This window comes from Macrosteles quadrilineatus, unplaced genomic scaffold, assembly GCF_028750875.1.
Source record: "Macrosteles quadrilineatus isolate MER2022 unplaced genomic scaffold, UCM_ALF_1.0 Scaffold_30__1_contigs__length_1495292, whole genome shotgun sequence".
Classification (NCBI taxonomy): domain Eukaryota; kingdom Metazoa; phylum Arthropoda; class Insecta; order Hemiptera; family Cicadellidae; genus Macrosteles; species Macrosteles quadrilineatus.
Genome location: NW_026542623.1, coordinates 355,297 through 380,715, shown reverse-complemented (window position 1 = coordinate 380,715; position 25,419 = coordinate 355,297). Strand labels below are relative to the sequence as shown.

The window sequence follows — 25,419 nt, the reverse complement described above, 5'->3', positions numbered from 1 at the left end:
TATATAATAATGTGTGTGTGTATCAACTTGAGCAGATTGTGTTTTTGGCCTTAATGGGGACCTCAAAACAAAAAAATTTAAGTTTATATACTGTACAAAAAACATTTTTCCTACCACTCCATGGAAATGATCACATTACCATACCTGTAAATAGTACGCAAAATTGCTCATTGCCTCTCGCTAATCAGCTGGTTTCACAGTTGTCGTTTCTACACCAACCACAGACGCACATCTGGTAGGTTAGTTAACAACCGGTAAGCAAATAACTGTCTGTATTATTATATTGTATAATAATATAATAAAAAATAACCTAAATTACATTTTATATACATCTAAAAAGTTAATCTGTGTTATTATAGGTTAATTATAGTGGTAGGAAAAATCTTGTGTGTATTATGAGCACAAACAGTCATTGCCGCTCTCGAAATGTGTGTCCGGAGTTGAGGCCATCTGCAGTTCTCAACCGGTAATGATGTACTTTGCGCTCTTTTCACACAAATATTTATTACCACACAATAATCAATGACAAATCTATATTTGTGTATGTGTTCGTTAAGTTATTTAAAATTTGTTAAGTGTTTGTTTATTATACGTGTTTGCATGTTAATGGGGTGTATTTAATACCCTGAGTATGTTTGGTCCAGTATGTAAGTCCGAGTTTAGTAATTTATTAATGTTACATATTTTAAATCTTAAATTAATGTTTGTCAAATTTTAAAAATACTATTGTTTGATTGTCACTTTTGTCATTCCGTTTGGAACTTATTTTTTTAGTTTATACTGCATATAATTCAAATAACGTTGGAAGGTTATAATAATGATGCTGTAAATATTTATCATATATCTTTTAATGTTATATTTTAGTATTTTACCTATCTTAAACTATTGTTTGTTGTTACTTTATGTATTTCAAAACTATATATGACTCACAATTTTGTAAAAATATATAAAACACAAATAAATACTAGTTTAAATTATTTTTATAACACTTTTTTTATTATTTATTCTGATAGCCCCTGGACTACGAATTATGACTTATATAGGCTTACCTCCGTCAGTAGTCCAAAATTGTGTCTTATTTCAACTAATGTTGTTCAAAGCTTACATGTTTCATTGCACTGCAACATCGTCGGAGCTTTATTTCAAAAACATCAAATAATTTAAACATAGAACAAAACACAGAACACGAAATAACACGGTAGCGCTATCATGACACGGCACGGCAGCGGTTGTAGGTAGACTGGACACGGGTTAAGTAACTTCGTCCTGTCCTTCCGAACATAAATGCTCCTATTTAACTCAATTGAACCAAGAAGCCTGGCGACTGCCAGCCATCGTGTGTCACCATGCATAAAACCACCCTAAAAGTGTCGGAAGTATTTAAATATTCATACACTTGTTGAATGTACGAGAATGATCTTGTAAAAATTATCTTCACTGTTTTATCTCAAGATTAGGTAACTAGTGATCAAAAGCATGACCGATGTCTGAGGTAGGCTGGCCGAGCTGTCTGCCCAAGTAGACCAGTAGTTACCCCACAGTCTAGGGTCTGCTCTTGGGTCACTATTTGGACGAGGAGTAAACACCAAACCTTCTCTGTACCCCTCTAAAGCTTTGACTAGATCACGTGCTACGTCGGAGTGAGCTACAGACATATCTAGGGTTTCACAAGGGTCGGTCTCCAGGTTGAACAGACAGTAGTGTTGGTCACACGGGTTTGGCGTTGAGTGGTTCAATACTAGAGGACACCTAGAAAATATTTTTGTTAATTAGAGAACTTCTACAGATTTTTTACTGTTGATGTTTGGTTGAGGGTTTACCTAAATGATGTATAGATAATTGTGGACATTATTCATAACGAATAGAAAAAATGTATGACGTTTTGAGATATAGAACCTGACCCTTTCCTCAGGTGGGAAAATATTAAAACATTACAAAAAGTGTGCACAACCCCAGTCAAAGCTGGAAAACACAATAGTAACCACCCACATTAAAATCGTCAAACACAAGTTCAGTGAAAATAAAAACAAAAAGTTGTGCATGATGTTAACACTGTATTTACTGCTTATGCATTCCCGACGACGCAGAACACACTTTCCTCCGCAGTCTACGGTGGGATATCCTCCGCTGGGAGGCCACACATCTTGGGGTGCTCGTGCTGTCGATTGAATCGATTTGTGACACTTTACTGGAGGGTGGGTACAACTGAGACTGCTGATTGCACTTTGTCCGGAATATCCTTCAAGTGAAAAAGAACGATCTAGATCACATCATAGTCTAGATCTTGTAAGAAATGAACGGCTAGACACGGATTAAGTCCTTCGGGCGTAGGCAGACTCTACCCAGTTCTGATGAAGTGCGACAAGTGTTCCCAGGCTAGTATCCGAAGGAGATTTTTAGAGGAGGATTTTAGTGGGTAAGCTCTGGGCCTCAAACCCATTGGAGTCCCACACTACAGGCTAGCCACCTGTGTGCATAAATGAATTTTCCCACCTTCCCCCCCCCCCAAAAAAAAAAAAAAAAATGGACAAAATACAAAGATAAAAAAATCATCGGTCAATCAATTTTTTTTTTTTTTTTTTTAAGAAATATTAGCAGTAAAACATGATAAATCCACTTTATTTTTGCTCTCCTGCAAAACCTGAAAAAATGGGTTATGCTACCTATGGGTACCTTACCTTACCTATGTGGCCACTCAAATCTCAGTTGGTTTTTGGCCTCACCAACAAGTCGCCACCTTTCTCTGTATTCTATCTCCGTCTCTTGCTCTTAGCTTTCTTACATCTCTTCTCACCTGGTCCTGCCATGTTACTCTTAGATTCTTAAAATCTGTTAACGCCTCATAAATAACTATCAAAAGCACATAACCATCGACTTACAATGCGTCTATTGTTGCTGAAGACCTCAAGGCTAGGATCTCATTGGTAGATTTGTGTAGAGATATAGCTTTGGCAGCTGTACTTTTGAGAACCTCTTCAACAGAGTACGGCGGAACTTCGGCCCCTTTTCCACTTTCCCCTGCATGAATGTTGAACGTAGGATTACTTGAAGCATCTGTAAGTAGTCAAAACGGTCAACGTTAGTTACAAGACCAGGGTTTGGACCATTCCCTTACAAAATAAATGTTTTAAAATAATGCAAAAGTTGATAATATAAAAAGTTTAATAAAAGTGTCGAAAATGTTCACTTTTGGATGTTCACTTATTTTATTATTTTATCTTTATCTGAAGGTGGTTTGAGCCAATCTTAAGTTGTGAGTCCACCTATATGGAAAATAAAAAGGTTAGTTTCATAAACATAATTAAATATAGACTGTCAACCGTGCTGCGGTTACCATGGTTACGTAGCGCGTACGCCGTAACTACATGGCGCTCCCAGTGGTGTGCGCCAGAACCTATGGTAACCGCAGCACGGCTGACGGTCTATATTTAATTCTTTTTGTGTATGATTTTATGCAAAAAAGATTCTCTATTCATAGGATCTTCTTACAATTGAGGCTATGAATTGAAGATGACACACTTCTGATGTAGGATAGAGCGCAATGGCGTAGTTTAAAGATTGTTGGAACAACAGGCATATCTCAATGGGAAAGAGCCTTTACTGGTACAAAAAATAATTATTGTGTTTAAATTTTTTGTTTAGGAAACAAATGTCAACTCAGTTCTGTTGTACCTCTGTGAGACTTTGAAAGAGTCCAGTAGAAATGACTGAGCCATCCAGATATTTGTTGACAAATGTCTCAAGTCCATTTTAGGAATAAGATAGCCTGTGGTCATTTCCAACGAAGAGTTAAGGGCCAGAACCAACCAAATTACACTAAAGAAAAAAATTAAAGAAAGTGGAAATGGATTTGTCATACGCTAAGAAAGAGAGAGAACGAGCTAGTGAGAAAAGTCCTGGAGTGGAATCCTCAAGATCACAGAAGAAGAGGAAACCAAAAATAACTTGGAGGCGTACAGTTTACCAAGATCTGCGGCAGGCTGGGAGGTCATGGCTGGAGGTCGTGTATATTTTATTCTATTAAAATACTTCATGCTTACACATTTCAATTACTTGCAGTTTAATAAATACTGTATAATAGAACAGGTGTATCAAGTATAGATTAGTTTAATAAATTTAACTTTACATTATAAAGTTATTGAGCTTCTAATCATAAAATTAGACATTTTTTGTGGCAAATTTGTTTATTTTAGTAAGAAATCAGCTAGCATCCGTTAAGCCCTCGATGCAAACTGCTAACCCTTTACGAAATAGAACAAATTTTAATCCGGGTAGTTATACGGATTGAAACTATACCCAGCTGTCATTGATTTTAGCTCATTGATTATTTTTCTTTTTTTTCTCTTAGTAAATAGGCCTGACTACAGAAACAGCTGTTCTTAGCCAGTTAAGCTATCCAGATCCCGACAATTTGACAGTGAATTTGACTGCCAAGGGAGATTCAATTATAATCTGTCCAGAACAGGTGATAATGATAAAATTCAATATTTCTCCCCAGGATAATTTTGGAAGTATGCTTTTGAGAGAGTTGTTAGAATTGTGCAAAATCTGCATAAGACATAAAATAATAAACGTAGTATTACGATTTATCAAAATTCTTTATTAAACCACCAATGGGGGATTATTGGTGATTTCAAAGAATTGGAATTCTTTTGATATTGAATATTCATAGTTTTATTGTGGATTTACTTTTTCTTATGGAAAATATAAATTATATGTTTATCAATTACAACCTAAAAACAAAAGTAAATTTTATTGATCAATACATACTTCATGATTCGAGCCCATCGTTATAAGCAATTTTCTTGAGTCTTTCCATCTCTTTTTGCTTTGCTTGCCATTTGCTATTCTTCTTTATGTTTTTGATCCTCTCTGTGGGAAATAGCTCTGTCAGCAAACCCTCGATGGTTCTTACTCTTGACAAAGCTACATAAGTCAAGCCGAGGGAAAATTCTGGCTTGCCTAGGTCGACCACAGCTTGATCTACAGTAAATCCTTGGCTGCGATGTACCGAAATAGCATAGGCAAGATTTAGTGGAAATTGCCTTCGAGAACATTTGACACCATTCCGTTTAAAGCTTTGACTATTAATACAACAACTAGACATTCCATCCCCACGTTAAAGATGTAGCCAGGTTTTTAATCAAATTTGTCTTAGGTTGATGTGAGCCACCTACAGATTGCATTGATCTAAATTACTGATTTCTGCCGACTACACAATGGTTTTTACCAAGTCAAACTGATGGAATGACTTATTATGAGCTATAGCAACTGTTGTGACCCAGCAACTATGTCAGTAACAAAAAATAAGGTACAAAATAGAGTTTTAGACACTAGTGCAATCTGTGACTGCCTCACACAACTACGTTCTTTTTTAGTAAAAAATTGGCGACAGCTGATCCATATAGATGGGATGTCTTAGGAAACAGTTACTGGGAGGATAGGCAACAACCCGTTGTACAATGTAGGTCCAATATAATTTTCAAACTGTACCAAAATGCAAATAGGGAAATCTTCTAGATAATTTTCTGTGTCAGTAAATTTGTATATGATATCAGCTACAGTACCAATGCTACCATTACATAGGCCTGCAGAAGTCTAAAGATTTCTTCTAAGTATCACACGACAACCTTTTGAAATAAAGAGGTGTTTGTTGAGGCCTTGGCAGTCATCTGATGTTGCATTAGCAGCAGTCATGTTGTTGTTCACAGCAGTGATACACGCAACATTGAGGCTTCTTAGCTTGTTCTTATTATAAGCCATAATTGATTCATTGGTTGTGATAATACATATAGCATTTTCAAACTGGGTCTCCTTTCCTAAATTATAGTTCGTAAAAGTGAGGCCAAAATTTCGTAGTCGTTTTGTGTGATACTTCCATTAGCAATATATTGTTTAATACATTCCTGAATTGTTGTTGGTTGTCACTTTGCTGTCTCATAATTATTAAGGAAAATACAGCATCAAAAGAGTTGTATACTACTTTACCAAGTGTCATATCATCATTGTTGTTTTTAGGAATATCATAGAGTGGGGTGTCAAGCACAGGTGGAAGCTGTGACATATCTCCAACAAAATATACTATGAATCCTCCGAGTGGCTCATCACTTTGATTCGGTCGAGCTTGTCGTAAGCGGCGATCCATGTATGAAAGCATTCGTAAACCAAGCATTGATACTTTGTTAACAATCACCGTAACAACTTTGGCAAACATTTCCTGGGGTATCCGCTCAGCTTCTCCTTCTAAATTCTGCATATGTCCACGAGTGCTGTTTATTTTGAGCACTGTGAATTGTACATCCATTAATATTGTTTGCTGCAACCCCAGTAGGTGCCATAAGCATTATTGAGCCATTACCAAACATGTGTTTAGTTTTAGAGATCATCTTCTTTATAACAGCTGATTTACCCACTCCTGCTGGACCCAGTATCAATGTTCGCTTTTGTTGGAAAGTTTCTAAAATTATGAAGGTGAAAACAATAATGATCGAGGAATTTCTGTTGTTCTTCATTTAACTCAATAGCTGATAGGCGTCTTTCCACAATCGTTGTGCTGTAGGAAAGAGGTGAGGAAACGCTTGAGCTATATAGTCTGAACTCATTTATTGGCATTCCATTATGTTCTGGCCATTGCAACACGCCTCGGATAGTTTGTTCTTGATGTCTTCGCTGATTAATGGAAACCCTGGACGTTTCAACATTTTCATTTTCGATTTCAGTTGTTTCGTTAATCTCATCGGTGATTGGTAGCCGTTCGGTTGTGAAGTCATTGTTGGGTAACGATTCAATGACTTCGTTGTCAAGCTCAATAAATAATCAGTTCATCCGATATTTTAAACATTTAACATATGGTTAATTAATAACACCACAACCTATTATGTCTCTTCACATTGACCTTGATGGTTGAAGCATATAAAACATACTCCCTTTGAAGTGGGTAACATAGCTCAACCTGATGACTAAACTGTAAGTAGCCAGTAAATATATATTACAGATATTTAGAAATGTATGGATCAACTAGGGTTTACTCTTTTCTCTATTACAGTAATTTGAAATCAATATACTCCCGCCGCAGCAAACCTGCCGGCTAAGCAAATTTCCATTTGTCTGAATTGATTTTCAATTATTTTTTTTTAAATAACATTAGGTTTAATGATTACCTAGGTTTGCTGCTACAAGGAAACTAATTAAATGTATTTTTGTAAAATATAAACAGCTTTGTATAAAATAAATATATTTTGCAAAGTTTGATCAAAATATATCCAAAAACAAGCAAAATACAACAGTTTATAATATTCTCCATAAGAATAACATGGGAATTTTAAATTTGCAATTTTTTGAATTTTCTCCCTTACCAATAAACGTACAAAAACACTTTGATATACTAAATTATTTTTTGAAGCTCTTAAAGGGTCTAGAGAGAAATTGGGTAATTTTGTGTTGTGAGGGTCAAAAATGAGAAAATAAATTTTTCACCCCATAAAACCTTCCATAAAACCCCGTTCCCATGGTCCAATCATGCTGGTTCGCGAACTCATTCAGGTTTATCCCGCCTTACACCTTTAAACAAATTTCATCAAAATCGGTCAAAAAATACTCAAGTTATGTTCACGTACGTATATCGATACATATATAAACATTTGAACGAATGTTGTTTTTGGCCTATGGGGTCATCAAAATGAAAAAGTAAATCGGTCCCGGGCCTAAGTCATACCGTGCCACCTACGGTAATAGCTACTTCCCTATAGGGAAAATCGCGGGGTTTATAATAAACGGGGTTTCTGCTGCTAGCCTCTAAAATTACAGCTGATGCGCTGTCAGTTTGAGGGGCATCGTTCAAAGTAACTCTGAGTCAACTAATAGTAGAGACAAGTTTACAGTAGTTGTTACTGTATAAACCTAAGTTGATTTTTAGGACTATGGCAATAGCACTAAGGGAACACGGTTTTGTGGGGTAAAACTGTGGTTATTTCATGAAATAATTTTATCTTACTAGCATATACACGAAAACAAAAGTAAATAAAGACACCCCACATTCTACTCTCCCCTCGACCACATTTGACACTTCCACTTGTCCCCAGGGTAGCCATGCTGTGGACGACGGTAGCAGCCGCGTGTATGGCCGCGCTGCTCGCCCCGGTCTCCGCCCTCTCACATAGACGTCCATGGTTCGACGCGGAGGATGAACCCATCAGGAGGAGAGACCTTGGAGATGGTAGGGAGATATCTCACTTTCACCGTTCATTGTGAAATATATACCAGGAATTGTTACTTTTTAAGTGAATGACTTGAGTTTCCATGTTTATTCCAAAATTTTAGAAGGTTAATATAATTTCACCTTGACAATAAACATACAAACAATAAATTGGTACTTAGGTATTATACCGACCACGCCTAACAATTATAACCTAACCTAACTTAGGGTGGTTAGGTTAGGTTATAAATATTTTTATTTAAACTAATGCAATTTTTTTAAGTCGATTTATCTGTGTGGTCAATATAATACGTAAGTACCAAACGATGTTATTCAAAAAGCTAATTTCTTAGGAGTTATGGCTTAGAATCCTGAATTTTTACATGGGTTGGATTTTGGAGTTGGTGGTTACATCGTACTACTCTTCTACTATCGTAAAATATTTATTTGCAGATAAAATTTATTTTCTGATGTGTTGAGTCCGGATTTTTCCATAGCAAAACCCCATCAGGTGATATTTGGGTATCTCACTGTTTTGAAAGTTAAAAGAGTGTTACTTATATAAAAATTGTGATAAAAAGACAAGTAGTGACTTAAAGCTGTAATCTTTCAAGGGTTAACACCCTTCTCTTAAAAGAGTTTTGAGGACAAAGGGTTTGGCCGTCCAGTGGTCGAAAAACTCGACCAAAATATGTAATGTACAGACTTTTCTGTTTTCACCCCAAAGACCCGCAACGCATGCATTGAAAACTACTGTTTTTGCTGCAGTATCACGAAAAATATTTACTGTTAACTCTTCATCAGTGAATACAATCTGTTACTAGAACCTAGCCAACATGAGAAATATCAAAACAGGCTTGAGATTTTGCAATAAAATTATATGTATGCTTTGAGAATCAAAATTAATAGAGAAAAATATAATATTAAAAACAAAAACAAAAAAACGGACCTTATGGGTTATCATGCCGGTGACGAATGAACGGCGAAATATAAATAGAAAATAAAAACAAATGGAAGTCATTCCAATCACGTGTATTGAAACAGCGTGGGGTGAAAATAAAGAAGTTTGCAGAATACATATTTTTGGTAGAGTTTTCGACCACGAGGTGACCTGTAGTTAACATGAATATATAATATCTTTACAACGACACTGATTCTCTTTATTCCCTTGTGTTGCAGAGCTGATGGCAGAGAAGCGAGCACCCTTCACTGACACATTCAGGAATAGCGGTAGACCCAGCCGAGCACAAGACAACGAGTTACTTCCTAGAGGACTACAGGTGAGGAAGTAGAAGAAGTAGAGGTAGAAAAGTGGCAGATTTCACTTCCTAGTGGGATATGTATGTGGGGTACTAAAAGTGGAGGTCCCTCCCAGTTGAACATGAGATAGAAAAAGTAGGTAGTGGTGGTAGTGAACTCTTCCCAAAGGAGTTGAGGTGAGATAGTAGACGAAGTGTCTTTAGGAGAAAGAAGTAGATGTAGGAAAGTATTAGCGTTCACTTCCCAGAGGGATGGTTTTAAGTAAGTGGGGTAAGTTCATTCTAGTTGGAACACATAAGGAGATTGAAAAAGTAGGAAGTGGTAGTAGCAGCTTCTTTCCCGAGGAGTAGAGGTTAGGTAGTAGAAGAAGTTGTAGAAAAGTATTAGTTCACTTCTCAGAGGTATAAGGTTGAGTAAGTGGGGTACTAAAATTGGAGGTCCCTTCTAGTTGGAACAGATGAGGAGGTAGAAAGAGTATGTATTTGAGGTGATGTTAGTAGTGGTATCTTCCCAAAAGAGTAGAGATCCGATAGAAAACTAGTTAGACAGTAGTAGAAGTGGCTTTTTAGAAGAGTGAGAAATACGTTTTGTAGAAATAGGAATGTGGAATCTCTCTGAAGGGTGGCCTCATTCCCCAGAGAGATGAGATTGGGTAAGTGGGGAACTGGAAGGTCTATATTTGCTGGGGTGGATGAGGAGATAGAAAAAGTATGCATTAGTAGAAGCGTTAGTCTTTTTAGCAGAACAATAAATATGTGAAGTGAGGATAGTTCACATATTTCGTAAAGTCACGCCCCGTAAAAATAGGATTTGGGAAAAACTGCCTGTGAAAGCCTCCTTTAGTAGATAAAAGATTAAACAGGGTTGAAAATATGAAGAGACAATTGGTTAAACAGTAAAACTAGCCACTATACAAAAGAGTAAAACTTAAAATTCGAAAGTAAAAGTAATAGTAAGTCCAAGCAATAGTACGATTTTAAAATTATATATTAGCTTTATTGAGTATGACCAGCTGGTTCTATCCAGGGACTTAATAAAAATCCCTATTCAAAGACATTTTAAATTTAAACTTCACAATTTTTACGCTTAGACAAATTTCCACTCTTCTTGCAGGTAGCCTCAGCGGATGAGCCAGTTACGCAACCCCCCGCGCCACCAGGGTCAGAATGGCTGGGTTAGGGGTGAGGTGGGGGTGACGTCGCTAGTCCCCCCTCCACTTCGTTGTACAGCAACCAATCAGATAAGACGTCTCCTCACGATGACGTCATTGCACCGTGGGGTCACTTTATCTTGTAGCCAGAACTATGTATCATTATATTAGACTTTGTTTTGTTTCAACTTTGTGATTAAAATTGCTTAAAAATACAGGGTTTTCATAAATGAATGGTGCAATTTTAACTTTAAATTAAAAGAAAACTATATAAAGTACATTAAAAATATTTATTTCATTAGAATCTCCATTAAAAACAGTTTTATATACTGATGCATTTTACATTTCAATGTGTCCACCACCGATAGCTCTGCAGACATCTAATCTATGGTCGATCTCGGCCCATACGCTGTGCAGCATGTCTCTTGTAACCGATGATACTGCCTCACAAATCCTTTCCTTTAAATGAGCAACATCACGGATTTTATGTTTTTTACGTATCCCCACAGGAAAAAATCGCATGGAGTCAAATCCGGGCTTCTAGGAGGCCATGCTATTGGGCCACCTCGACCTATCCATCTTTGTTCAAACTTGTTATTCAAAGCAACACGAACAAAGTCCTTATAATGGGCTGGTGCTCCATCTTGTTGAAAATACATCATATTGACATTATCAAACTCGTCAATTTGAGGAAAACAAAAATTTTCTAGCATATCCAGGTACACATTACCATTAACACTTTTCTCGGCAAAGAAAAAAGGTCCAATTACTTGGTTTTTAGTCAGTCCACACCAGACGTTTACTTTTGGTGTGTCTCGGATTTTTTCGATGATCTCATGGGGACGTTGAAAACCCCAAATTCGAACGTTGTGTCTATTAACACACCCATTAACATGAAAAGTTGCTTCATCTGAAAACATTACATCATTTAAAAATGATTCATTTTCTTCAATCTGATTTAAGATGTAAGTTGCATACTCCACACGTTTATTTTTATCATTCGGTTTGATACCATGCAACAGTTGAATTTTATACGCATGAAAATGCAGCCTTTTATGCAAAATTTTATGCAGAGTTGTCACTGGGATTCCAAGCTCCAGACTCCGACGTGGAAGAGATTTTTTTGGACTTCTAAGACAAGATTCGCTAACGTTTTGAATTGTTACCTCTGATACAGGCGGTCTCCCAGAAGTCTTCCGTTTTTGTACCGATCCAGTTTCTAAGAATTGTTTACTCCAACGCATAATGTTATTTCTGTGAGGTGGAGCTTTGTTAAATAATCCCCTAAAAGCCCTTTGCACTAAAACAACAGACCTTAATTCACTCAACAACAGCACACACTTGGCTTTCTCTTGATCAGAAAACATGTTTTTTGATCAGAATCGAATATTTGAGGTTGTTGCACAATTTAACCAACAACAATGAAACAGCTGTTTTCTAAGACAGAGTAATAAAACTAAATGAGCTGAAGAATTCAGAGGTGCCAACCATTTTTTTCTACCTCGCACAGTAATTATTTTATAGCCTAAGCATTCAAAACTGCACCATTCATTTATGAAAACCCTGTATAACTGTTTCATTGGACCCGTATTATTGTGTTGGTTTGTAAGCGAGGTTATGTTTCAATTGTAAGAAGGTATTTTGTTAACTATGAAAGCTTGAGGAAATAAACAATATTCTTTATGTAGGGGTGGTTTGGAGTTTCATACAGTCAATGACATATCTTGAATAACTCTTCCTAACGGATTTCACAACTACATAGTGAAAATCATGCTGGAGACAATAGATTTGGCAAATGATTTGGCTTTGTTGAGTGATTAGCCAAAGTACATTGTATTGTGGTTTTAACAGCTTGAAACAATCTCCGTAGTCTAATTGAAGAACCCATAGGAATATATAAAATGGAATTCTGATTAATTCATTCTACTACTTACTATACGCATGTATTGTTGGAGATGAAGAGAATCACTCCCAACCGAGTACGCTGGAGAGGTCTGGTTGCAGGAAATAAGTCAAGTAAGTCAATTAGGCCTACATTTTTATAATTCTCGTTTCAATATGGATTCTTTCCCATTCCGATAAGCCTGCTTTCCCAACTTGATTAGTATATACCTATTTAAAAGGAAGATTTAGAAACATTTCTTACATTTGACTATTTTCCAAGGCCACTGTATAAGTGCCTCGTTCCCATTGACGTTGTTCAGTTCCACCAGTATTTCTGTACGTTTGGCCGTTGATTTTCCGTCTCTCAATGTCTCCCATTGACTCACACCATCCATCTCCCCCAGATCTTCAGCTGCTCCTCCTGTACAGAACAGAGTGTATTTTCAGATAGAAATAATAAAAATGTTTCGTGGAGGTTCTACAATTATTTATCTAGTACAATTATTTGGTGTTTATAGTATCAACAACATTTTGAAAACACTGTCATGTACAATGCCTATTTTTTACAGTAGACCCTCTCTTCAACCGACCCTGAAACCAAAACCAGGGCCACTCTCATTAACACGTTAGTTGCGGGCTACTCACCGGTGAGTGCTCTAGTTCCTTTCTGTTACCCCGAACGCACACCCGTGAGTGGCGACATTGCCTACATCCCATTCAATTTCTAGAACGGGTATTTTTATGTCTGCGTTTAGCTATAGGAATGGTTGCTTTATTGTGGTGTAGGTTGGTAGTAAATTTCACTGTAAAATCCCTCCAATCTAAAATCCCTCCCTCCAATTAGCATTACAATGGGACCGGCTACGTTCCAGACAGAGCTGCTGTGAGTTATTCAGCAAACTACGTCAACTCTCGTCGTAGCGCAGAATATCACCGCACATCATTTGCTATTCATCGGACCGAAATATTTTATTTCACGCTCGACGCTGCGCCGCACTGGTGCTACGCCTGCCATTGGGGCTGCAGCGAACGTGTTAACCAGAGGAAAAATTCAATGATACACTTGAGTGGTGTCTAGGGTAAAATCCAACATCACCCCCTTCGTCCTCATGTACTACAACACTCACGGTGGAGGAAGACCCTATGCTGTAGGAATTCCCGCACAGTGCTCGCCAAATAGGCTTTTCCCTGCTCGTCCCAAGTATATTTCCTACACTACATACCAGAACTGAAAGCGCACGGTTGTCCCAAGCATGTTTTCTCTGTACCTTACTTTTCCATGGTAACACGTAAAAAAAGACTTTTGACAGCACTCTCATTAAGTGTTGATTTACATTCAACTACTGTACACTACTTTTGAATAAATAAATACTTTGTCACTATAGGATGTCTTCTTCAGTATACAATAATCAATGGTTCTAGAGTCTAGTTTACCAGCTGCTGTGTACAAGGTGGGTAGCCAGTCGACCATGTGTATCAGCTGATCAGAGACTCTGCCTCCAGCCACCAGGGGGCTCCACAAGACTGACGCCACGCGGACTCCTCCCTCGTGACAAGACAGCTTCATCTTAGAGCAAAAAATTACACATTGAGTATTTAATAAAAATATACATGATCAATGTATATAATCAAATGTGTTATAACACAAATCTTAGACCTTACGACCAGAAAAGTACCTTGGCCATGTTCATACGTCAATAGGACTAATTAGTTTAGTGGTATACTGAATGTGGAAACAAAAACGCTCTCTGTTTTCAAGTTTTGAGAATTTTCACCCCACATGATTTCAAATGGTTTTAGCTTATGTTTCTCCTCCGTGAAGGTCATACATAATAGTTTTTATACGCGCAAAGGGTTTTCAGAGTAATATATCTTTTTCATCCATCCTTCTTAACCGATGTTTACGATTGGGATATCGTTTAATAGCTTATGATCTAGTGGAATGACAAATGGTAATCATTTTAGGACATCATCCTCCATGGAATTTGATTGGTTTCTTTGGTTCCTTACTGTTGACCAAATTTCTTTATAGGGGTTTTAAATATGAGTTCTCATTCAACAGTTGATCCTCCAATTGAATGTTTGAAGGCCAAAGGGTATTGTATTATTCGTTTTGTCTCGGAAACAAGTTATAAACCTAATTAAAATACCCAATTTGCGCATGGCGCCCTCAATCAAATATATTACACTTTTGGCCCTCATTCAAAAATATTACACTGTCGGTGACAACAATTTCAACCAAAAAAGATTTTAGTTCTTCAGGAAGAGCGTTAGAGAGTCTTTAGACCTTTAAACTTGAAGAAATCCTCTTTTGTCAAACCTCCCATGGTTGGAAATGCAGTTACAGTTAAGAGCTCTATTTTGGGTATAATATAAAGTAGTGATAATTGTGCTTCATGGACTCTCTCCCATTGAGCAAGCCTCACGCCCAAAATTGCTTAACATAAATGGAATACACCTATTTAACCTAACTTACCCCTCTAAGAGGCCAGTTTGAGCCGTAGTTCGAGTAGTTCCATCGAGGGTCGAGAGTTGGAGCTCCATTGTCAGAGGTGAACAGCACGATCGAGTTGTTGAGCATGTTACGCAATCCCAGTGCCTCGACTATAGCTCCGACTGCATCGTCCATCCCTCTTACCATTCCTGAGAAACACCATGGTAACTACTGATCTGAAGTTTAGACGTTTGATGTTAATGGAATTGTGAGGAATCGAATTAGCGTTTGTGAAGTATTATTAGTACTAAAGCTCTCGTTCAATGTCCAAGTACATTTTGTATACAAATTTTAATTTCAGCTCTATTTTCAAAGGAATGAAAAAAAACCAAAGTTTATACAACAATGTGGATATATCTTTCATGTGGTTTTTTTTTATTTTTACTTTAAACATGATTTTTCATTATTGGAAAATGAATCCCATATTGTTAATAGGTAGGTAGGTACCAATGAATGTACTGTCCTGCATTAGCGTGAATTTTCTTTAAATTGTAACATGGACAAATTTTAATTGATGGTGCTTTCCTTTAATGATTAGAATGAGAAGTTAGGAAATAAATAAAAATGAATACACATTTTTATAGAATTCCCATGAACCACATAGTTGTGCTTATGATCATACCATCATAGGAGTATTAGTTTAGGTGTACAATACAGTCTATGGCTAATAAACCGGATCTGAGCTATTTGGCCAATTTAAAAAATTAGGAAATTTAAAATGGGAAAATACCAAGTTTTAGTTACCTATCCAAGGTTAAGAGATCAACTCGCACAGACATTACAGTCAAGTTTTACAACCATTGAAACAGGAAATATCATGATATAAGATTAATCTCATTATCTCCAGACAGTGGAGTTATCAACATAAGAATGCCGTAAGATAGTAGATTATCCTTTTATAATCTTAGTGCGGTAATAGCAAGCAGTGGCTTGAAAATGTCAAGGACAATTTTAATAGTTACCTTAATTTTCGTGACAATGAATTTAAGATGAAACAACTGCTCATTTTTTTGTATATACAAAAGGTGTCTTTTTGTCTCATATTCCAAATAAATGTTTTTGCTAAAATATTACAGCTAAATAAAATCGTCTAGAAAAAATTTAAATTATTTTCTTGTATATTTACTTTTAGTCCCTACATATAGTCTTAAAAAATATAATTGTACCCACAGAGAAGTAAGGTACAGATAGATGATACAAGCTTATGGGACAACCGTGCGCTATCAGCTGGTATGTTGGGGCAGAAATATACTTGTGACGAGCAAAGAAGAGCCTGAACGGAGAGCACTGTGCGGGAATTCGCACAGGCTCAGGGTCTTCCTCCACCGTGAGCATTGTGGTAGGGTACATTTGGGCGAGGGGAGCAAAAGGGAGTCTTTGCCCTGGACACTAGCTTTAGCGTTAGAAACAACTTAAGTGTACCATTAAATATTGCCTCTGTATCATTCTCTAAGTTGTACCCAAAGTACGAATCATGTGAAAACTTGTGTTTGACTAATCGTAATGGAAAGTATCCACAATAATCCCTCAAACATAATAAATCGTACCTGCATATAGTCTGCGATGAAGATCCTTAATGTAGTAGTGTTGACGTTCATTTTCCGCCAAATTTCGTACTTCAAACTCCGAACCTTTGTTGCCCGTGTGAGGCGCAGAAAGAGCGACTTGTAAGAACAAAGGACCAACTGTGACGTCATGGGACTTGATGATAGATGTTGCCTCCTGAAATGATTGGTTGAGCTGTACGGTAATTCAAGAAAAGTTTTTTTAAAGGTTCGAACGTTTCAACGTTCCTTAAATGTTTTGAGTTTGCTGGATGATTAGAATCAGGAAATGGATTCCTTAGTTGCAAAAAAACTAATGTTTTAAGGTTTTAGTTTTAACGTAAAGATACCCTGAAATTCTGTTCTTTGTCTTTAAGCCAATTGTAAATTCATTAACAAGACAGAATATATTTTCAATGCAGTAATGAAAACCATTTTATAGTTTGCTCTCTGGATTTTCAGAAACGGTGTCAATGATTCAATCCTTCTTCGTTAACTATCCTGGTGAGATTTAAAGCCATTATTATTATTATAATGGTTATGTTCTTCAACTATTCTCGATCTCAATTATAGATCAACAAGAAGTATTGTTTATGTTATTATTATTTTCTATAATAATTTTCAATAAAATATCTACACTATCAAGAAGGCACATTGTACTGTCTTATCCAAGTCAGAAAAAGGCGCTCAGCTGATTTGAATTATTTGTAAATCAGACAACTTATAAGTAATGCAAACACGTGTACATTGACAAGACATATACTCAATTGTCAGGTAATTTGGAGTAAGCTACATTATTTTCCATTGTTATTATATAAACAAAATGCAGTGTACCTCTGCAAAAAGATCGGTTGCATAGCGACCGACAAATTCTTCCCAAGCGCCAGCATTGTTCCGACGAGAGTCAATTCCACCAATGCCCTGAAAATCAAAACAGTTGTGTTATTGTTATCATGTAGGTCTATATTTTGTTTGTTTCATGTTTGTATTCACACATTCATTAGTAAAAAGGTAATTTGGGACCAGTTCCAAACCATAAAAAAGTCTGACTTTTTCAGGAACAAACTGGCGAACTTTTGATCGTCAGGTGAGCACTTATCGTTCAGTTATACAAAATCTTTCCAGTACTACAGGTATGTTAACTTTTTATTAAATAGGTAGAGGATACAAATAAAATTAAACTAAAATATGAACACTTAACTCGATAACCATTGATAAACTAAAAGTGACTTACGTCTAGATGGATGCCGTCAAAGTAGCCGAGGTAGCCGTTCCAAAAGCCGAAGTGAGAGTGGAACCCGCGACTACAGGGAAGATACTCAGTCTTGTGGCACCCCAGATGCCATTTGCCAACCAGATGTGATCGGTACCCCAGTCTGGATAAGTACTGGAACCCAGTGCGGAAATATTTTGTACTAAAGCTGCAAAGTTTCGTTTTTCATTTTCAAAAATTTGACAAACAAACTTTAGAACCAACCCTTAAAACCTCAGACATTGTTTTGATACATTAAGAAATAAGTGACATCTTTGCTTGATAGTTTTGCCTTTGATCAGACCTTTGGTCAGATTTACTTACAAGCTCGTGTTTCCAAAGCTAAAATTAAAAAATAGTAGTAAGAAGCTTTCCTACCAAGCTGAAGCACATTTTAGGCACAGTTTTGCGTTTCTTGATGAGCTACACTCACATAAATATTTTAAATTTTTTTTGTTATGTGACTTCAAAAGTGAAACTAAAACTAAGGATTATCTGTGGGGAATCATTTTAAACTAGATAAACCACAGATTTTTACTTGAAATAACATATTTTATATCTCACGTCAGTTTAAAATGTTTAGAGTAAGATGAAATATGCATCTGTAACGTTGAGATTTAAAGCAAGTTTCTTACCTCGGGTAAAAGTGTAAAATGAAGCGGTAAAGCTGAAGCTGTCCCGGCTTTAAAAGGCATCTGTACTCCTAAAAGTCAAAAAGATTTTCAAATATTAGTTTGGTTATCATAAATAAGCATAATTACAATATAAACTAGGTTTACTCCGTAAATCGCTTTTTCTCCTGTCCCACAAAAACGATTGCTACGATTTAGTTGTCATTGACTAGCTTATGATCTAGTGCAGGGACGAATCGAAGAATGGTAGGTAAAGGTTCCTTTAGGTTGTAGCACCCCTAGCCTAGATTTATTTCTAGACTGCGCTTTCCAAAGTCCATGTTCTTCTAACCAACTTTCTTGGTAACGGTTTTAAAATATGAATTGAAACGTAAGCTGATTACGTTCGGTCTAATTTTCAACCGCAGTCAGATTGAAAACAAGAGACGAAATAGTTTAAGAAAATGGACTTTATTTAAAAAAGGCTACTTATATTGATGATTGTAACCTAATTGAGGAAGGTAAATCACTCTTTATGTGTAGCTCATCAATCTACATTGTAAATACTGTAAATTAGTAGTTGTAATCATCCCTTGTAACTGTCCAAAACAATCATATATTATTTTATATGAATGTTCATTTTTTAATTTAACATTTTTTAGTTACGAAGTTATGTTTAAAAGGTAAAGTATTGCATTATTGGTTTTACCTCGGAAACATGTTTCGAACGCTATTAAAATGCCCAATCTGTGCAGGCGCCCCCTCATATCCTAAAATTTGTAGAGTAATAGTTAAAAGTGAACACATCTCAAATGTGTAGATCAAGAAGATGTAGTACCTGTGTACGCCGGGTATCTACCGGAGAGTAGGGCAGCTCTAGAAGGAGAACAGGATGGCTGAGCGTAGTGACGATTGAGGATCAAATCATCGTAAGCGAGAGCATCAATGTTTGGAGTCAGAATCTGACTGGAGCCGTGAAAACTCACGTCGTTCCACCCCTACACAATATACTGACTATAAGAATTGTCGCTTCTCTTAAAAAATTGAACTCATTATTGTTAAATTAAAATAAAACTAGGTGGCGGATTGGATTTTCTTTTTGGAGAGAGCTATAGCTTACATAAGAAAATCGTAGCTCGTGCCTTCAAATCTGAAGGTCGCTGGTTCGATTCCAGACAAGATTGTTACTGGACACAGATTCCACTTGTCATTTGGCTACCAATTAATGATGCTATCTTACAAAGTCAATGTTGTTAGAAAGCAGCAAGAACAAGGACTGGACCGATTCCTTAGAAAAAAACATTTTAAAATACCTCTGCCTTAGATAAAAAACAACAGAACCCAAAATATATTTCAGGTTGAGATAGTGTAGTTTTAGCAATATAATATTAGTTTTCATGTGGAAGAATACTGAGAAATTGAGCTGTAACAGATTAAATGTTGACTTTGGATCTCCAATCAGACATCTCATTCTATTTATTGTAATTTTAAAGATATTTTATCTGTATTTCATATCCACACTTGAGTATAAAGATATAAACTAAATTTTTTGCTTATACTAGGATGGATATTACAGTCAACGCTTTACTTCCGTTATACCAGGAGGTAAACAGAGTAATTAACAAAATTGTTATAGGGAAGACAATCAAACACATCAATCAATCATACCTTCAAATTGCCACCAGGTCTTTAAGGATGATAAGAAAGTGTTTCAAATTCATGACTATGATCTTAGTCTCTTTGAAAACTGGAATGATTATGTAGTAGTGAACATCAGTTAGTTAACACCAACAGAATTGCAAATTCTTTGTAGTTAAGCAAAAATACTCATGTCAATGAATGACACATGGCAGAATGAGAGGATTTTACCTGTAAGAGGATATGAGCGAGATACCTTTTTATAATAACTGTAATTTATCTATGTCGATTTTGTGTATTCCACAATTGTTTTGTCATGCTTTGCTATCATAACAATGTGTTTATCACCCTATTTAGTAGTTTTGAGATCCCAAAAATAAAAAAAATAAATTTTCTACAATTTTAGGGAACATGTTAGACATTCAAGGTCACCAAAAGGAACCATCAAGAATATAGATAGTCAGATATATTTTTTTTTTTTTTTTTGTGGAAAAGTGCAAAAAAACCTCAATAATACCATTGACTATATAGGTTAATAGTCAATGATAATACGTAAGTAGCTAAATTTTCTTTTTCTAACCCAGGTAAAAATAAATTAGTAGTGAAAGGAATTAACTTGGAAAACCCCTTTATAGCCAAACCACTTATCCTGACACAGTAATGGAATGTTATTTAGCATTCATTCAACAGTAAATAAAAACAAAGTACAGTTACAGATAACTTCCCATTCTTAAAAGGTGTATAAAACTAAATATGCCTAGTTTGAATGAATATCCTGAAGAAAATGGACTGTTATATTTAAATTAGTAAACTTTAACTTTAGAAAAGTCCATGAAGAGAAACTGTTGCAATATTATAGCTTTGGGTTGTAGAATTACATGAAAATGCCAGAAATTACAAGGGTACCAGCATTGCCTGGTTATTTATTGTCTTGGCCTGATTTATGTAAAAAGTTGGACAGTCTTAGTTGGATTTCGCAATGGCTCTACTTCATCCGATTTCCCCATTCTAATAATTAATAGACATGATGAATTGAGGTTTTTTAAGATTATTTCTTCATCAAAAAACTTTATTTGAATTTTAAAAATTAAAGGGTGAACTTAATTGGTTGTATACTTTTGGTATACCTATACCTTCAAATTGTAGATTTGTTAAGGCCTAGTTTTTTTCTGTAACATTTTATGTTAGTTATGACGAACACATCTAAAACAATGATACTGTAATCATTTTTGGCTGGAGAAATTATATAAAAAAACAACTCAATTCTGAAGTAAATTAAAACAAGCAAATCACTCAACAAAACCCACTTTAATAAAAAAATTTATACAGATCACTTTAATCTATTACCATACTTAAGAAAATTCCAAAAAACTGTTTTTGTAATTCAAAATATAAAATAATTTCACAGTCTTACAACAAAAAATGTGAGTATGTAATTAATCATATTATGTTAATCTATATAAATAAAATTAGAGTTTTGTCTGTACTTTGCTCAGAATTATATACTTTTAGGTTATTTTTACGTTTTATACATTAAAGAAGCAGAAACGAGTCTTATCTCTATTTCTGTCTGTCTGTCTGTCTGTCTGTCTGTCTTTCCCTTTGTCTGTAACACTCAAGATGGCATTTTACGCAATCTTCTCCGTGAAAACCAGAATACCTATCAAGATCCAAGTCATTTTAATGTATTCACTGGATTGGCGAGAGTGTCTTTAGTGATTTAAATATAGCCTCACTACTTTGTAAATAAAATTACGGACGTTCTAAAATGCAGTTTTGTGCGATTTTTGTCAAATTTTCGTTCAATTTTTATCACATAATCGTCTATGAAATAACGAACAGCTGTTCGGATCAAGATTATTTTTTCTAGCTGTCAATGATATGTTTACAAATGTTGTTTACAAATACCGCAACCATTTCGAATCACGTTTTGAAAGCAAATCCCAACCAAGTGAGATTAAAAACGTTTTTCTTACATAACTGATTTAATTAATCGCAAGTGCAATAATATAGTCTAATAGTGTAACCGTAAATGAAATTAAATAACTAGACATCGTCCAAATCGGAACCAGAAATTCTTTGAGTAGGGCCTATAAAATGTTTCTTGAGTTTTGACAACCAGAAAGAAGACCTTGAATCAGTGTTGTGTAGGGCTGGACACTGAAATGATCGTCGCCAATAGCTTACAAAAAAGGTTTCCACTCATTGACGGCGCTTCAATGGCGGTTGTGTAAAGTGTAAAGTAAAAAATCACAACTGCAGTGGGTGATTGTAACAGAGGTTTAACAGAGGAAGTGCTAAACTCGCTTTTCCAATGTGTCACTTTCTGTTTCTACTCACCGTGTGATGCAATCGCTGGACCATACAGCCAATAGGCCCATAGCTCATATCTTGGGTACGTAAGCCTACATATTTATTCATAACAACCTTTTTGACGACGATCCTTAATACCGGTACGGTACTTTTCCATAGAATACATGGCCTACCTACTTAAGAAATATAATTACAAATGACCTAAACACCAAACATTGTGTGATTTTCGTCACATTTCCTTCTAATGTTAATAGATATACTAATCATTGTTTAGAGAATGCGTAATCTATTAAATAACAAAAAGTTGTTTGGGTAAGGTTGTTTTTTTTTTCAAACTGACACCGATAAGTTTACGCTATAACTTTTTACGAGAAAATCTAAAAGCAAGAGATCAATTAACTCGGGACTAGATATTAATGTATTTAATTGGTCGGATGTACTATAGTTCTTAGGTAGGTTCTTACGTAGGTACTGGTTCTTTTCCTTAGAACCGTTGGTAGCTGCTAGAATCATTTTTACGTAGGTACAGGGTGGCGCAGATGGATCGGGTGGTTTTAAAATACTTGTTAAACTGTCAATTTTAAAGGTATTGGATTGAAATAAAGTGCAAAACGTGTAGTTACAATGGAAGTTTATTTACAAAAAATTATTTAAGTTAGTTTTTTAAAAATTACATGCATCAAATGCCTTCCTTCTCGAGCGACGCGTTCTTGGAGTCGGTCCTTGAGGTCCCGCATTGCTCGCTCAAGCACATCACCAGGAATTGATGTGATTTCGTTGTGAATTGCAGCCTTCAGCTCCTGAATGGTCCGGGGTTTGTTCATGTAGACCCATGCTTCAGGAGCTGAAGGCTGCAATTCACAACGAAATCACATCAATTCCTGGTGATGTGCTTGAGCGAGCAATGCGGAACCTCAAGGACCGACTCCAAGAACGCGTCGCTCTAGAAGGAAGGCATTTGATGCATGTAATTTTTAAAAACCAACTTAGGCCTAACTATTTTTTTGTAAATAAACTTCCATTGTAACTAGGCCTACACGTTTTGCACTTTATTTCACTCCAATACCTTTAAAATTGACAGTTTAACCAGTATTTTAAAACCACCCGATCCATCTGCGCCACCCTGTACCAACACATCACTGTAGTTTACAAATTAGTTATCGTTGGTGTTGCACCTTATTTATTAGAGCCGTCCGTATTCAATTTAAGTGATGTCTTAACTCTGTATAAGTTTTGCTTTTTCTGTCTGGATTCCAAATCTTAGCTTACCCGGTATGCTAAGAAAATGATAACCTATTTGAGTAAAACATTTGTTGGGCAAACCATCATGAATTGTTTACGCCTTTATATTGTTTATGTATCAATAGTTCGTGGCCTTTTTTGGATTGTTGTGTGTATGTCTGTTGGTAACGCATTAATGTCCTTATTTCTCAGTGTTTCACGGAATGGACAAGAGCACCTTTGATACTGAAAATGTCAACCGGAATAAAGTGTTAAATGGTGAGGTTGAGGTAGTACTTTAAATACGTTTAAGTTAACCGATGTGGAAAGTAACTTTCAATTATAGGCCTACTTTAGGGCTACGCTTCATGGATCTATAAAACATTTTTTAGTTTAATCATTGGACATATGGACCATAACGATCCGGGTGACATTTAATTGCGAAGCATTTATTTTGGCTTGAACTGTCAGATACTGTATTTGCGAAGGTTTATATATAATAGTTTTGCCAGCGTATCTGCAAATATGCAAACTAACTGCTGTTCTTAATCTTAATATAAGAAGGTTTCAACTGACTACTATAAGATCCCCGTGCGTAGAACGGGCACACAGCTAGTCTATATTATATGCCACTAAAAATTACTTTGCCACTCCACTTCTAAATTATTTTTATTACAAATAATTTCTTTAAATAAAATTGATTACATTTGAATCAATAAATGTGTTTTAAGACATACAAGGATTGACAACAACCTGGTTAGGCTATATTACGAAAGATTAAACCTACTCCATATTTTAATTTAATTTAGTTTACTTAAATTTTAGTAACTATAATTTTAAGGTTATGTCCTGTTTCTAATTTTAATGATTTAATTTAATTTTCTAACCAATAAAAATATTTTATCTATATAAAACTATGTATAAACTTTTCGTATATGGTAACTATAAAAAAATATAAAAATAAAGACAAATTGTAAAACAAAATGAAACCAAAATGAGAGAAACCCCTTTAGCCAACGACTGCACATCAAAATAATATTCAGAAAAAAAGAAAGATATTTTAATTTTCAAAATAAATACCGGCAGGTATTTATGTTTATAACAATAAACATAGAAACGTTTGGAAAATAGGATGAGAAGTCCAAAGTCCTATTTCATTAAACAAACAATATGTACATACAGCTAATTTTGTAAATAGATTTCCGAAGCCTTTGCCAATTTTACCATGTTCAAAAATAGATTTACCAAGTCGTCAGCAACGATGATAACAATGTTGGGTGGTTCAGCACATACGGCAGCGAGGAAGAAGCACGTTAGAACACGGTACATGTTTTCACTCAGCACAGTTTAGTAGTCTAAATATACACAATTTTGACACGAGATATGTTTATTTGACAGACTTTGAATTTAGTTTTCGCGCACTTTTCCCAACACCCGCGCCGTGACTGAATATACTCCGGAGGAAAATCTAAAACTTATCGACCTTCCGGGCAACCTTCGCTTCGACTGAAGGCCTACTTCGCCTGCTGCACTCCCGCTAGGGTTATGAAATCTAAAACTACGGTCGTCTGCTTCTGCAGAAGATGATAAGAGAGTTATCAGTTGTTAAGTCACTAAAGTGAAATTTTACGGTGTTTCATAATCACGAACATTATAACAGAAGCAGTATTGGATCATAAGCATAAACAAATACCTCACTAGCCCGAATGTTAACATCTGCGACGTATTATTAGAAAAGAAATGTTTAAATAAACGGTATCAGCATTCTGACACATACTTTCTCCCATAAGCTTGTCAACAACCTTTATCATGGGTAAGCGGTGAGAGTAAACATGATATTTTAGAGTTAAACATCACA

The 25,419-nt window shown here is 35.8% G+C and overlaps 1 protein-coding gene across 1 annotated transcript; it reads right to left on the bottom strand.

The window, feature by feature from the left end:
- Nucleotides 1-1,295: 1,295 nt before the first annotated feature.
- On the bottom strand, nucleotides 1,296-25,055 carry LOC129005679 (arylsulfatase B-like). Its single transcript, XM_054434643.1, has 11 exons — nucleotides 24,807-25,055; nucleotides 19,228-19,387; nucleotides 18,414-18,481; nucleotides 17,761-17,913; nucleotides 17,361-17,447; nucleotides 16,530-16,704; nucleotides 14,965-15,131; nucleotides 13,923-14,055; nucleotides 12,751-12,909; nucleotides 2,880-3,054; nucleotides 1,296-1,749 (listed from the first exon to the last, which is right to left on the bottom strand). The coding sequence occupies exons 1-11, from the start codon at nucleotides 24,888-24,890 to the stop codon at nucleotides 1,443-1,445; spliced, it is 1,668 nt and encodes a 555-aa protein (XP_054290618.1). The 5' UTR covers nucleotides 24,891-25,055; the 3' UTR covers nucleotides 1,296-1,442.
- Between the last annotated feature and the right edge of the window lie 364 nt (nucleotides 25,056-25,419).

Bases quoted from the DNA above. Each gene is read 5' to 3' on its own strand.
- LOC129005679 (XM_054434643.1), bottom strand. From the start codon at position 24,890: ATGTACCGTGTTCTAACGTGCTTCTTCCTCGCTGCCGTATGTGCTGAA. The intron at 19,388-24,806 runs GTAAATCTATTT...TATATTGTGTAG, and splicing joins TCATCGTTGCTGACGACTTG to GGGTGGAACGACGTGAGTTT. The intron at 17,448-17,760 runs GTAAGTCACTTT...TTTGATTTTCAG, and splicing joins TTGACGGCATCCATCTAGAC to GGCATTGGTGGAATTGACTC.